This window comes from Ammospiza nelsoni, chromosome 12 (assembly GCF_027579445.1).
Source record: "Ammospiza nelsoni isolate bAmmNel1 chromosome 12, bAmmNel1.pri, whole genome shotgun sequence".
Lineage (NCBI taxonomy): Eukaryota > Metazoa > Chordata > Aves > Passeriformes > Passerellidae > Ammospiza > Ammospiza nelsoni.
The window spans coordinates 7,956,195-7,971,862 of NC_080644.1; the positions used below are offsets into that span (position 1 = coordinate 7,956,195).

Sequence of the window (15,668 nt, forward strand, 5' to 3'; positions counted from 1 at the left end):
TCACTCACACTGATGAAATCTGCCGTTAATGAGAATTCAAATAACCTCCCTTATTCCCTCCCAGGACAACTGAAAGAAGACTCTGAATAGGCCCGGAGTTGGCTTTGTCCTCTTAATTACCCTCTGTAATCAGAGACCAAACACGGAGGATCTGGGCAAACAGCAGCAATATTTAATCATCACTTTAGACCATCTGCAACTGTTTTGCAGCAACACGTAAAGTTTATGGATTCCTGAGCTTCGGATAAACGGCCAGGTGCTGTTTAATTGTATTTTTTGTTGCAAGAGGTTTCTTTTCCCGTTCTGGCAGACACTTGGTGCTGAATTGGTGGCACGGTGCCTGCAGTCTTCCACGCCAAGTTTGGCTCTGAGGGAGAACATCTTGGCAAAGCAAGGGCACAGATTACACATTTAGAGGAGAAAATTCAAAACAGTCTAAGAGGAAAGCAATTATTTTGGGTTGTGCTGAGGGAGGTTAAGAAGACCAACTCATTTGAAGCAAGAGATTAAAATCAGAGAGCTGAGGCATCACACCATCTCCCTGACAGCCAGTACCATCCCTGCACGGAGGACAGCCAAGGAGACCTTGAGCCAGCCCACAGCCCAGCCCAGAGCAGGGAAGATCCCAAATCCAGGGCTGGAGTGGGCCAGGAGCTGCTGGAGGAGCTGCCAAGCCACCCTCCCCTGGCCATCTTCTTCAAGACACCCTCCCCAAAGGCAGAGCCTGCCCCACAGGATGGGAGGCAGTGAAATCTGCTGCTTGCAACTATTTTCCTGCACCTCTCAGCAGGAAATGCCCTCACAGAAGGGAATCTCATTTTCTCAGAACCAGAGCTATTTGCCTGCCTGCTGCTCCTCCACTTCTTTCACCTGTACCCACCATTGTATCCAGTTCTGGAGGTCTGAACTCAGCACCATTAACTTGCAATGCTCCCTAAAGCATCACCCCAGCCAGTGACACAAGAACCACCTGCATTCAGCTGAGAGCCCAGGAGAGCACAGAGCCAGGGCAAATCCTTCAGGAACTATTTCAGCAGTTGGCTGAAAGCTGCAGAATGCTTTTCCCCACAGCTAAGAACAATTTTAGCAGCAAGAAATGGAATTAAAATTTAGATACCCTGCAGCTAAGCAGCACTTCTTTACCTTGACAGAATAGAGCCCCCACTGTCACAAGCAATCACCCCCTGCCCGTGCTGAAAGCTCATCCAAGGGAAAACTGCACAAAATCCAAGAGAGCAAAGCAAAGTGGATGGACACTTCCCTCCAGAGTGGAGGGAATCCTGGGGAGTTCACATTCTGAGAGCAAGAGAAAAACCACCTAACAAAACCCCAAGCTGGAACTTGGTTAAAAAATGACAAAGTTTATTCAGGTTTACCTCTCTGTGCCCTAAACTGCATCCCAGACATGTAATGGATGATATAGCTAAGCCCCAGATGGGATGGACAAGGCCAAAGAATCACAGGAATGTAAGAAATGAGAATTCCAATTTGATGTTGAAAAATCACATTTGAAAAAGATAAATACAGAGGTGGAGTGGATCTCAGAGCAGCAGGGCTGTGCTGTTGGATGCAGCAGGATGTGGAAGGATGCTTGAGACAGAGCAATCCACAGAGGGAAACATCCTGGAGATTATCAAGGAAGAATCCAGCAGAGCTCTCAAAAACAGACTGCCCCAGAAACTTCAATACCATCGGGAAAACGGCTGAGAAACTTCTCAAACCAACAGCAACTTCCCCTTTTCCCCTGAGCATCTCCCAACACCACATTCCCAAAGCACAAACACGGAGTGAACAGCAACATTCCCTTCACCTCCGTGCCCCACGGAAGGAGGCACACCAGGAGGGCACCAGGAATTCCCTGCACACCAGGAGGGCACCAGGAATTCCCTGCACACCAGAAAAGCACCAGGAATTCCCTGAACACCAGAAGGGCACCAGGAATTCCCTGCACACCAGAAGAGCACCAGGAATTCCCTGCACACCAGAAGAGCACCAGGAATTCCCTGAACACCAGAAGGGCACCAGGAATTCCCTGCACACCAGAAAAGCACCAGGAATTCCCTGAACACCAGAAGGGCACCAGGAATTCCCTGCACACCAGAAGAGCACCAGGAATTCCCTGCACACCAGGAGGGCACCAGGAATTCCTTACACGCCAGAAGAGCACCAGGAATTCCCTGCACGCCAGAAGAGCACCAGGAATTCCCTGCACACCAGAAGAGCACCAGGAATTCCCTGCACACCAGGAGGGCACCAGGAATTCCCTGCACACCAGAAGAGCACCAGGAATTCCGTACTCTCAGCTCGGAGCAGACCTGGTCACACCTACAGGCTGAAAATGCCTCGGGGTGTTTTCCTCACCCAGGGAATCCCCACGGCTGCAGCCGGGCTGAGAAGTGAAACAAAGCCCGGCATTATCCCAGCCAAGGTGTCAAAATGTTCATGCAGTTCATGCCCTCATTCCCTGTTTCACAGGAACACCTGAAATCTGCTCCGGGACAATAAACCACTCGATAGCTGCACACAACGAGCCATCAGTGACCGCAGGGCAAGGGAAGAAAACGCTCCGAGTAAAGGAAAACTTTTATAAGGAAAAGTTTTAAAATACGTTTTAAAACGTATTTTGATTAAAATGAAATTAAATGGGTTTTGTCATAAAACAGGGTAAAACAGACACGCTAGAACAGCCACGGAAGGAGCTCAGGCTCCGCTCCAGCTCAGGCGGGCACAATCTGTTCATCTGCGCCCGAACCAACACCGGCAAAGCCGCGGAGCCCTCGATAATCGGCTCCTACCGGGTACTACCGCTCCGAAGAGGGGAGAGACCCCCAAAACTTAGCGGCACTTTAACCAGCCCTCGTGCGAGTGCGGCCGGTGAGGCCCCGCACGGCGGCCGCCCCAGGCCCGCGGCCGCACCGGAGCTGGAGCAGCATCGCTGCCGCCACAGCGGAGCCACGGACAGGGTCACCTCCGGCAGGGGGCCGCGACACCCCCAGCGCGGCCCAACTCCCCGAGCTCACCTGGTAGCTGAGCAGCTCCCCCACGTCCATCGCACCCACCGGGCCCCGCCACCGGGAACCTGTCGCAAAGCACCGGGGCCGCGCGACACCTGCCGTAAGGCAGGCAGCGCAGGCCGGGTGGCGGGGCGCCACGCTGCCGGAAAGCGAGGCGGGGTGGGCCGTGCCGGAAAGGGGGAGGCGGGAGGCGCCACACTGCCGTAAAGCAGCGCGGGCATGTCGCGAACGGGAGCGGGGCACCCGGGCCACCCCCGCCCTTCACGGGTCCCGGGGCTGGGCTCGGGGCATCCCGCCTGTCCCCCGGTGCCACATGGCACAGGGCAGGGAGAGAACGAGACCCCGGTGTACCCCCGGTGACAGGAGGGCCCGCCCCGCCCCGAGCAGCCGGTGCCACGGCGGGCCCGTCCCCGCTGTGCTCCGGGCAAAGCGACACCCGGCAGAGCCCCCCGAGCGCTGCCCCCGGGCCAGCGGGAATCAGCGTTTTACGGGCCACATTTTCCATAATCTTGCAAATGCGCTGCCAGCGGTTATTGACAACACATTTCTATTTATACCCGGCGTCATTAACCGCTGTCACCTTGAACACACGCCAATAACCGGGCCCTGAGCGCGGCAGCAGCGCCGTGCCGGCCCCTCTGCTTGCTGAGGTCGTGACAAATCGCTCTGTAATTCCACAAGATGCAGAACCCCAGACAGATTGTGGCATTTCTCAATTTAACAAATAAGAATAATTAGGAGAGAGTCAACTCGGCCAAAATCGTACTGAATTTATTTCAACTGTGCTTTAAAAAACAGTTTTGAGCTAAAATAATTTTTCATAATGATCGCAGCTATTACGCAGTTATCTCAGCAGGAGTCTGGTTTGAGAAATCTCAGAAAATTAAAAAAATATATAATGTTTTTGAAGGAGTCCCTCGCATCCCCCATTGTTTCGAGAAAATATAGGAGACCGGTCATGGCAAAATTAACTCAACAAATCTGCATGTTAAAGATGAGATAAATAGAAGATAATTATTAGCTCGTCTGGCTTTGGGATGTTGAGCATTCAGATAATTCCCCAGCTGTGAAACTGCCACATTTGGAGACACTGGAGGGATACTGGCACATACTAGGAACAGGATTCAGCTACTGGGAAGCGTCACCCGCACCCAGGGATAAGGACAACAAGTGGGGATAAGAACTGACCACACACAGAATGTGATGAGCTGCTCCTGCCCCGAGGCTTCCCCTCCACCTCATTCCCAGAGAGTGGAACAGCTCTGGGAGGAACTGGGGGAAGGCAAAAACCACCAGTGACAGGAAGAGCCCCAGCCTGAGCACAGCGAGCGAGGCCGGCACCTCTGCCTCGAGCTTCTTGTTAAAGAAAAAGATAGAAAATGTTCACTTCACCTCCCTGACAGGACTCAAAGGCCAGGGGCAACACTCAAAAAAAAAAAAAAAACAAACCCAAAAACAAAAAACAAAAGAAGAAATTTGAAGAACCCAGGCACTGCATTCTGCATTGCTGCCTGGGAAGCCAAATTCTCATCCAGTCCTACAGGGCAGGATGCAATAACAGAATTTTTATCCAATAAGGTGAGCTGGAGCACAGGGACAAAATATTGAATTAAAAAGCGAAACCAGGAGCAAAATCAAAGTATTAAAAAAGCTCTCAAGGAAATAAATGAAGGATGAAGATGAGCAGCTGCATGGGGCTGGCTCCAGCCTCTCCCAGGTGGAACATGCAGCAAAGCTGGGCAAGGGGCTGAAGGCTCTGGATAGGCTGGAGCAAACCCTGAGACTTGGCTTGGTCAGGAGAACAAAGACTCCTGGCTTCCTCTTCCCAGGCACCCACCTTCCACAGGGGATGGGGTACCATCCTCAAGGCTGAGCACGTCCCCACGCCTTTCCTGACACTTTTCCCTGGATGGGCACAGAGGAGCCAGGACAGAGCAGCAGCTGCAGATGGTGCTTATGCAATGGTCTCAGCATGGAAACACTAGATCCTCATCCCAGCAAAGCAGGGCTGCAGGGGATGCTCAGAACCATGGATGGGAGCGGAGGTGGGAGGAGGAGGAGAATTCTGCTTTAATTTTATTCCGAGTTCAGGTTTCAACCCAGATGCCTCGAGATCTAATTCCGAATAAATAATTGTACTGAGTAACCCAGGTCCCCCAGTGATTAACTAAACACACTGAGGCTCGCTGAAATTGAATTAGTGGTGTGCACTCAGCCGTTATTACCCTCCCCACGTCATGAATATTAATGAGGGGTTATTAAGAAATGTAAATGATGCCTCAGGGGGTTGGGAGCACCGGGGGTGCAGGGCCGTGCGGGCTGATATGACAAACCATTAGGAAAACAGCCTGATTGAAGCCACTTTTTAATTATGTCAGATCTCGCTCTTTGGCGGGTGCAGCCGCGTTTCCGGATGCTTTCGTCTTTATTAAAATGAGAAAAAGGGAACAAGTCAGAGCTGGAATGGGAAATAAGCCTTTGCATGGGGGATGATTCAGCCACCCAACAGCCTGGCATGTGGGGGTGACTGGGTCCTGCACCCCACAGGGTCCCCCCCTGGCTCAGCTCTGGCCATTGGGCACCCCCATGCTAACACAGGGGGCATTGGCACCCCCACAGCACCTGCACCCCATCCCTGGACCCCCACAGTCCCCAGCTCCCCACCACAGCCCTGCTGCCTGCAGCCCCTTGCTCGGTTCAGCCTGGCTGGGCAGTGGAGCGGCTGCCACAGGCTCATGCATTTTAACAGGCTCTCACAGGGCTCCCCGCGCAGGAATGGGAGCTGACAGGGCCAGCTGAGTTAATCAGAGTGGATAATGGAGGGAAAGAGAGAAATCTCAGCCCAAATTGCTGCAGAAATCATGAGCCGGGACTCAAAACCATCGAATTAAGCTGGGATGATGCTTAAAGGGGAAGGCAGCAGCTCTCCCAGCCTGCTGTCCCACTGAAGCAGGGAAGGAGAATGGCCACAGTACTCCCACAGAGGGTAGGGGTCAGCAAATATTGAGGAGACCCTGTTCCACTGCAGAGATGTGCCCCTGGCACTGGGACAGACATCGTGGTCCATCCAGCTCTGCCCCATCAGGGGGTTACACACTGAACAAAGCAGGCCAGGGGCTGTCCTTTGGAGGGCACCATCAGATCAGATCTTTGTTGTGGTGACGGGCCTGGACCTGCTCCACCATCCCAACACTCACTCCCCTCCGTGTGCTCACCCTCTGAGAGTATCAAACCCGGGTGCCTGGATGGGGCTGAGCCACCAGCAAGGGGACAATGGGCACGAGATGGAATCCCAGCCCATCCCTGCGAGCCGCCGGCACCGCGGCGGTGTCACCGCAGACAGATGGAGCAGTCTGGGACAGGCACGCACGCAGGATCGTTGGGATTCAGGTCTCTCCGCCCTGATAGCTTCATAACACCAGGCTGCTGCTTAATTGCACCCGTAAGTGTTGGAATTACTGAAGGGTAAAATGCAAATGGTGTAACCTTTCCTGAGCTCACCCGGCACTGCTGTGCCGGCTCTGTGCCGAAGGGAGCTGCCTGAATCCCTTCCTGCCTCTTAATTGCTGAGAAGCTGCTGGGAGATGCCCTCCCCAGGCCCCAGGAGGGAGAGGACAGGCCCCTTATCATGGTTGTCTGCTGGTTCCCCGGAGGTGTCGGGGAAGCCCTGGGAGCTGCCACCTCCCCAGTCTGACTGTGACACCCATTCCAGCCCCACAGCACCGTGCCCAGCTGAGCTGGGGCTGTGAAGGTGTAAGCACAGAGCAAAACACAGCCTGTGCCCTCCCTCTCCAGTGCCACCTTCCCACTCTGAAAGCCTGGCACAGCTCCTGCATGCTTGGTCCTGGGGTCTTGTGCTGCTGGATGCCAGGGCACAGCACTGGCTGAGCCCGCAGCACAGCAAGAGCTGGAGGGCTCCAGTGCCAGCACAGGAACCCAGCTGTGCTCTCATGGTTAATGAGATTTTCATGAACCTGCGAATCATTTGGTGGGAGGGGTGGGGACAGGCCCGGGTAATTAAAGGTTGCTGACCTGTGAAATCAGGCTGTGAGAAGCAGGCACTGAGCTGAGGGTAGATGGGGGAGGGAAGAGGAAGGTTCAAGGGGAGAGGGTGCCTGTGGTCAGGCTGTCCCTGCTCCTCACCTGTGGCGGTCCTGGTACAGTTGGAGGCTGCGTGCTGAAGTAGCACCTTATTTATGGCTCTGCTTCCCTGAGATAAACTCCACAAAGTGTGACAATCAAAATTAAAGATTTCTCCAGAAAGGCAGCCTAGGGGAAATCACTTCTGCGGCCAGTGGAGATTTCCCAATGGTGACTTTTAAATTAAAGGAGAAAAAAATTTCTTTAATTTGGCAGCATGCATGGGATGCAGCTCAGTGGGCACGTTATTATCCAGCTCAGCAAATGCTCCCAGAATTCACTCGTGCTCCAAATTACCAATCTCTCTGTGAGGCTGCACATCCCCACCTGTGCCAGCATCAACCTGCACTGGGGGGTTGCATCCCAGCAGGGACTGGGTGCACCCTGACACCCCAGAGCTAAGTCCTAGCAGCTGCCCCCTCCCCACACAACCCAGTTTTTCTGTCCGAGCTGGAGCAGCTGCTGCATGTCCCCAGTGCAGGAGCTACCCAAGGCCATGGGGAATGGTGGCCCAGGGGGTGCAGGCAGCTGTGGCCCTGCCTGCCCTGGCACAGCTCTTCCCCTCCCTCTCCCCCGCTCCTTCAGGATGAAGCAATGAAATTATTTTTCTACTTGAGTAGTTTTCAATTTAGATTAAGAAAAATCTGCGCTCCGTTAGCGACGCTGCAGTAAATCACGCGCGGGCGGCGCGGCGCGGCCGCAGCCCCATCGCTTATCACCTGCAAACCTTTTTTCACGTTGACAGGCCCTGAGTGTGACATTGAGCAGGGCAGCAGCAGCCTGGCAGGGACACTGCAAAGGGTGGGGGATCCCCACCTGGCACTCTATCTGGGGCAGCACCTATGGCAGGCAGGCTCCCTGGGAAGGATCAGGCTTGCCACCATCCCATTCAATCCCTGCCAGTCCCGGCATGGCTTGACAGCACGCTGGGGGCACACTAAGTGCCTGCTGCCAGCATCACTCAGTACTCCAGCAGCTCACCAAGCCCTTGCTGTTGCCCATCACCCAACACAGCTGTGATGGTGCCATTGCTACCTGCCCTGCAGCCACACCACGAGCAGGTCCCATCCTCATGCTCATCTCAGCACTGCCACCATCACCGTGCCAGCACCATCAAAAGGAGCATTTGACAGAAAACAAACCTTTTTTTTTCCCTCTGGTTCTTGCAGCTCGTTTATCGCTGGCACGGGGCAGGCAGAGCTGTCAGCGCCTGAACCTCACTCATCCGTTTAACCTTGGGGGAAGAAACACATTTGTGCCGCATAACGTGCATCAGATGGTGGCACCAGGAGCGCCTGTAGCTGCTGCGCCTGATGGATGGGCTACAGGGGCCTCGCCTGACCTGTGCTTGTATGTTATCTGCATTGCTGCGGGAGGCTTTTCATCACGCCGACAGCTCCGGCAGCACCAGCCTGCCAGGAGCAGCTCACCTCACCAGGAATGGCTGAGGGCACTGCAGCCACAGGCACCCGGCCCCATGGCTGTGCTGGCATCGTGGCACTGTGGCAGCGAGCCACCATGCCAGGGGACACGTGTCAGGCTGTGCCCATGCCAGATGCCTGGCGGCGGCGGGGCTGGAGGGACAGGGAGAGTTGGTGCCTGCCATGCTGAGGGGACAAAGGACTCCCTCACTGCTGGCACTGCCAACCAGGCCAGCTGAAAGGAGAGGCCAAGCCGCTGCACTTGTTCTTTGGGTGACATTTTGCCAACAAGGGGTCCTGTGACAGTGACAGAGAGGGCATGGTGCTGGGCAGCCTGCAGCCCCGGTGACGGATGAGCGCTGCCAAGTGCCGACACAAAAGCCATTTGGTGTAGGGAAATGATAGATGCTAACACTAATTTTAAGCACAGGCAGCCGAATTCCTCCAGACAGTCTCGGCACTCAGGATTTAGGGCACAGCTGCTGGGTTCAGATAAGGTGTGAAATCAGCCCAGCGTGCAGGGTGTTACTTGGTAATGAATGGCCAGTGATGGATGGAGGTGGCTCAGTGCTATAACCTCTACATTTGGAGCCTTTCAAATCTCTTACCATCAGTCCTGGTTGCTGCCAGGCACCAAGAGGAGGAGCCAGGAACTGGCAATGGGCACACACCATGCCAGGTGAGCACCACAGTTTGGATTCCCCCTGAACCACTGGCAGGAAAACCAGAGGGGTCTGGAAACAGATCCTGCCCAAGCTGGATCTGGTTGCTCCAGTACCCCCAGCAGCATGGGCACACACACCACCACCACTTCCTCTCACCATGGAGCATCACTGGCTGCTTCCATGTGCTGGCAGCAGCCTGGTAAGGAAGGGGATGGTGAATGATCCTGGCCTCCATCCCTGCTCACCCAGCACTGCTGTGGTGAGCAGCCTCAGACCCACGTGGACAACGCAGGGACAGCGCCAGCCCAAAATATTTATGGTGAAAGTGATGCTGGAAATGGCAAGTGCTGTGCTTGTCTGTAGCGTTTAATCTTTCCTCTGACCTTATAAAAAAATCTATTTGTGTTGAGATTTTAAATTCACTTCCTAAATCATCCACTACAGGCTTCACACAGTATTAATTCCTCCTCAAGCAAATGAGTTTGGTATTTGTTCTTTTCCGGTCCTGCCAAAGCCAGAGTACTGGAAGGATGAATGCCATGCTCCCCTCAGACATAATGCCTGTGTCCCAGCCAGTGCTCTGTGCCCCTTGCACCCCTGTGAGCAGTGTCACCCTGTGTGCACACTCACCCCCACACAGCACCTTTGAGGGGATCCCATCTCCTCCAGCTCACAGGAGAGCTCTGAGCAGGATGGTCACCTCTGTACCTCTGTCACCTCCCAGGAGAAGGAAGAATCAGAGGTGGGAGTGAAGGCCAGGGTCTGTACAGAGCAGCAGCCCTGCTTTGTGCCAGAGGACACGTGGCACTGCTGCAGCTGGGACAGATCTTCCAGAGGAGCACACCAACACACAGCCTTCAGTCCAGAGCCACTGTCTGCCAGGATGAGACACGGGCAGTCCTGGTATTGAGCAAATCACTGGGAATGCAAACCAGGTGCACCTGGGGAAATACATCAAAGAATTACTGCTGCTGAGGGTTACAGGGTGTTCCCTGCTCACACACTGCACCTGGGCCCCTCTTCTCCCAGGATCTAAGGGGAGGGGTTAATGATAAACCATGGGGTTTACCAGTCCCTGTGCAATGGGCATGAGCAGGGTGAGCGGACAATCTGCTCCTGATTTATTGTCCTGGAAACATTTTATATAGGCAATGTACTTAAAGGAACTAATTAGAATTGTATTAATATTTATGGACCATATGGAGAAACTGATAACTGCTATTGGAGGGTATTAGCTGTTATCTTACACTGGGCAGGACTGTGATGTTTGGAGGCAACTTTAATTGTGGTAAGAGCAGCCAAGGTCTCACCAGCAGCCAGTGACAGCAGCCCACCTGTCACTGCAGGGCCAAACTATGCTGGAATTAATAACTCTGCTCACATGGTTCCCCTGAGCAACAGAGCATCCCTCCAGGCATCCCTCCACAGGGATGGCAGCCCCTGCTCTCCAATCCCTGGAGCAGAAGCCTGGTCTCCATGCTGGACACGATGCTCCCAGCCCTGTCCCTGCCAGTGCTCCCATCCATCCAGCCTGGAGCAGGGGACCAGGAGGGGCCCCAGGGACAGGCAGCCCCAGCAGTCCCTGGCTCATCCATAACCAGCTCCCTGCCCGCGCCCGACCTCTCGCTATAGCAAAGTTCACATCAATTTTCCTTCCCCTCATTTGTCTGTAAACCATGAAGAAAAATCACCGCCGTCCGCCCGCATCAGGCACTGCTGTGATGTATGGCTGTAATAAAATCCCCATTTTGGGAGGCCGCCTTGCCGCGCCGCCAGCCGGGCGCCACGCGTGGCCGTGCCACCAGCCGGGCACCACGCGTGGCACAGAGCCGTGAGCAGCCAGCACCAGCCTAGCCTAGAGCCTTGCATCTTGTCTTGGCTTCACTGCATTATGGATGGGGGATATTAGAGCTGCTGTTGAGCAGCAGTCCCTGCGAGTGTTCAGGAAGCCAGCGCTGTTTAACCCCCAGATGGTGAGGGACAGCTCAAGGCAGGGCTGAGCAAGGCTGTAGCAGGCAATACCCTGCCTGTGCTGGGCACCCTGCTCACCCTGAGCTGGGGGACAGCTGTGGGCCTGACTGATGTCCTTCAGCTCCCCCAGCTCTAGGAACAGTGTCACATACAGGAACTTTCATGTCAGCACCCAGCAGCAACCATGGTGCCAGCTCGGGACCAAGCAGTCCGAGAGCACATGGGACACCTTCCACTGGACCAGGTTGCTTCAACCCCTATCCAACTTGGCCTTGAACACTTCCAGGGATGAGATGGCCACAGCTTCTCTGGACAGCCTGTTCCAGTTCCTCACTGCCCTCACAGGGAAAAATTCCTTCCTAATCTCTAATCTAACCCTGGCTGTGGGAAGTCATTCCACCTTGTTCTGTCACTCCATGCCCTTGTCTAAAGTCCCTCTCCAGCTCCCTTGGGGCCTTTTTAGGCACCGGAAGGTGCCATAACTCTTGGGCTCCGTAACGGAGCCTTCTCTTCTCCACGCTGAACATTCCCAGCCCTCCCAGCCTGGCTCCAGAGCAGAGGTGCTCCAGCCCTTGGAGCATCTCCGTGGCCTTCTCCGGACCCGCTCCATCAGCTCCACATTCTTCTCATGCTGGGTCACCCCCGGGGATGGGGACGGGGACGGGGGGCGCTGCCGGAGCCCGGCACAGCCCGGTCCGCTCCCGGTCCGCTCCCGGTCGGCTCCGGCGGAGCAACAGCCTCCTCTGCCGGCCGCCGGGAGGGATCGGCGCCGGGACCAGGACGGAACCGGCACCGAGCCGCCACACCCGGCGGGACGGGACGGGAGGAGCCGCCGGAGGCACCGGCACCGGCTGGGAGGAGCTGCGGGTGGGGAGGGGGCTGCCCAGCCCAGGGGGTCCGTGCCCCACAGCCCGGTGGCGGAGAGCACGCCAGGCTCACACTGCCATGTGCCACACGAGTGGCACGGGCCATCGCTGATGCCCCTCCACACCATGACACCCATCGGGCACACAGCAGCCGGGCAGGAAGAGTGCAAGTACCCCCCCAGCACCAGCCAAAGGGCCGGGGCTGCTCGGGAGAGATAGGTGACATCCCCACATCGCCACCACTGCACTGTGGCACATGTCACGCAAAGGGACCCCATGCATGTGACCAGGCTGTTCTCAAAGCCCCTGGTTCCTGCTCATGTTTCCTTTTGATTTAGACACAGGGTTCTGCCAGCAACAAATGCATTTGGCTGCTCGGAACAGGGATGACGCACACAGGAATTTCCAAGGGGGAAAGTATGATCGTTGAGCTGTAAAAGCCTGGGTGAGGTCACAGAGGTCACACTGGCTTCAGCACAGATGCCTGCATCCTGGCAGGCTGGCCTTGTCGCAACTTCCCAGGCAGGGCGTGTCCCTGGTGTCTCCCCACACACTGGGACCCCAGGACAAGTCTCTTCCACCAGCCCCACAAAAAGCCTGGTTCTGTCCCTCTGCACCCACTGCAGCCCTGGCTGTCCCCTGTGCTTTGCTGCAGCCCTGCCAGACCCCTGCCCTGTCCCCCAAGTCAGATTGCCTCTGCCCAACTTGCTGGCATCACCTTCAGGTGCCCTTTGCCATTCATTGAGGCACAGAGAGCTGTGCCTGCATGGCCACAGCTCAGCAATGAGAGGAGCCGCAGAACAGCCCCCTAGCAGGGCTGCAGTTCTGACCATGCCCCTGTCTGGAACGGGATGCAGGAAGCAGAGGTCGTGCTCAGCAGGGCTCAGACACAGCAGTGGCAGCACAGCGGGGTCCCAAGAGCAGGGAGCACACCTCACCCTTGGCATGGTCACCCTTCACATGCTCAGTTGGGCTCCCTGTGACCCCCCACACCTTTACCTTGGGCATCCCAGGGTCACCTCCATCAGTCTGGGAGCATGGGGACGTGAGAGGCAGTGCTGACCCCGCCACAGCACCCATCTGCTGGGACATGTCTGCAGCCAGTGACATGTCGGCACGGAGCCACCGGCCTGTCCCCACGGAGGAATGGTGCTCAGCAACGGGTGCACCCAGCCTTGTGTCTCATGGAGGCTTCCCACGCTCTGCTCCCCCTGAGGCCATGCTTGCCCGCGGGGACCTAGCCCGTTGTCCCCTGAGGCTCCACCAGCGGACGTGGCATGAAGCAGGCACCAGGCCAGGACTGGGACAGGCAGGTGCTGGGTTTATGGGATGGGCACAGCCCAGCAGACCTACAGCCCTGTGGCACCCCAGTAACACACTGCCAGCACAGCAGCCCCCAGGGGAACATCTTCCTGAGCAGCCCCCTCTGGGTTCCTGTCCCAAAAATTCATTTTATCACTTGTCACAGCTGGGTAGTTCGGGGCTCCTCATGGCTGTAGGGTGACCCCAGCCCATGGCCTCATCTCCCTTCCCCCATGAGAATGCTGAGGGTCCTTTCCCTGCTGCAGCCAGGTTGCTAGGGCTGGACAAGGCCAGGTAAATCATTTCTCAGACCGTCATTGCCTCGGGCACAACTGTGACACGCAGCAGCAGTGAGTGTTTTGGCACACGAAGGTTGTGTGCGTGGCCCCTCCCCAGCTCCACACAGATATAAACCCCGCCAACCTGCGCTCTTCATCCATACCTTTGGCATTCACCAACATGAAGACCACCATTGTTCTGCTCCTGGGCATCCTGGCCCTGTGTGCCCAGCTGCATGCAGCCCCTACAGATGGTGAGGAGAAAGGTGAGTGCTGGGGGTCTTGGGGTGGGTGGGTGCCTTGTGCTAGCTCCTGAAGCACTGCGGGGCTGGTTGGGGCAGCAGTCCCCATGGAATGAGCAGGTAGGAGCAATCCCAGAGTACAGAGCCAGGCACATGCCAGGCTCCAGAGCATCCATGCACCACTGAAGCTGTGGCTGTGCCAGCAGAGCCACTGAGCTCTGCGCTGCAGGGACAGCATGGGCAGGGGGGGCTCGGCTGTGGCAGGATGTGACAGGATGTGGCAGTGTGGCAGGAGCCCTCAGCAGGTGCACAGCTGGACCTGAGGGGCCATGCATCAGTCCATGCCCATGGTGTGGGGACCCTGTGCTGCTCACTGAGGGGCCCAGCATCTCCAGAGATGGGGTGTTCCTCTGTATCCCTGTACTTGCTATCCCTGCTCTGTGCCAGCAGCAGGAGGCTGGCTCACTGCTCGGGGGCACCTCAGTGTGCCCCTTTTAATCATTGACCACAGCAGTCAGGTGATGTGACTCCAGCACTTCCCTGCTGCCATGGAGGAGCCACGGTCACCCACGAGGCTTGGGCGCAGCCACCGTGACCTGGCTCAGTGCTGGTGAGCACAGCTCCCGAGGGATGCAGCACTTTGGGGCCTGGCTTGGGGCTGGTGACCCCCTGTGCTCAGCCAGGATCCTGCTTGCCATGGGGACAGCTGGCAGACCCCTGTGTTCCCCACAGCCATCCTCAGCCTTTGCTGAAGAAGCACCTGGCAGGGCCAGGGTGGGGACACCAATATCCTGGATGCCATGCACTGGGGACAGGAGCCAAAGCATTCCTGTCACCCAGAAGGTGATGTCAACTGCGTGGGCTGGAGCTGCTGGCCTCACTGCCAGCTTGCTCAGTCCCTCTCCAGCTGGCTGAGGGCAGCTTCAGCTGGATTGTCCCCTCAGCAACCAGCAGGGCACCTTGGAGCTAGGGCACAAGCATGGGCAAAACCACTGGTGCCCAGGCTGCTCCCACCAGCTCTCAGTTTCCCCTGTGCTTTTCTCCTCATCTCCTTCCATGAGCCTTCCTTTTCTTGGCTCCCATCTGCTGTCATCCAGCTGCTCTTGTGCTGGCATCCTCCCTCAGAGCCTCTCAGTGCTGGCTGCTCACTGCCAGCACCAAGGTCACCCCACGCTGGGGCACCCCAGGCTCTGGCAGAGTTGTCACAGGTTCAGACAAGGGCAATGATGCTCAAGGACAGCACCAGCACAGGGCTAGAGCCAGGTCACAGTGGGACAGCAGTGACCCTGGGTGCACAGGGTGGGACTGGCAGCAGTGCTGCTGCTCTAGAGAAGCTGCTGCTGGGTCCAGGTGGGCTCTGTGCCTGTGCAGCACAGGTAGGGATGGTGCACATCCCTCCTCTCCATCCTGGTGGTCAGTGTGCTGACCTCCATGCTGTTATCACCCCCGTCCCCCCCGGCTGACACAGCACTGTGCTCTGGCCCTGCTGCAGGGGCCACTGGGCTGCAAGATGGTTGCTTTCATTCCTGGCATCCCTGGGCCTGCTGTGGGAGCATCCCAGCCAGCCTGAGCGTGGCCAGGTCCCTGCAGCTCCTCAGCAGGTCCCCATCTGGGAGGGCACAGGGAAAACAGCTGCCTTGATGATCTCCCTGCCACCCCGGGCCTCTGCCCGTGTGTCACTCCCACTGCCGTCAGCGGTGACATGAGGTGCGGCAGCGGGGCAGGCGGCTGAGCGCCGGCTCCTGTTCCTGCATAAACACCCGGCAGGG

General features: G+C 56.6%; 1 protein-coding gene across 1 annotated transcript in view; it reads right to left on the minus strand.

Moving 5' to 3' along the window:
• Positions 1-3,144, minus strand: part of CTNNBL1 (catenin beta like 1) — a 47,585-nt gene extending 44,441 nt beyond the window's left edge. Inside the window, exon 1 of the mRNA XM_059480717.1 lies at positions 3,021-3,144. Within this exon, the coding sequence (XP_059336700.1) occupies positions 3,021-3,050 (30 nt within the window). The 5' untranslated portion in view covers positions 3,051-3,144. The remainder of the gene's footprint in view (positions 1-3,020) is intronic.
• Between the last annotated feature and the right edge of the window lie 12,524 nt (positions 3,145-15,668).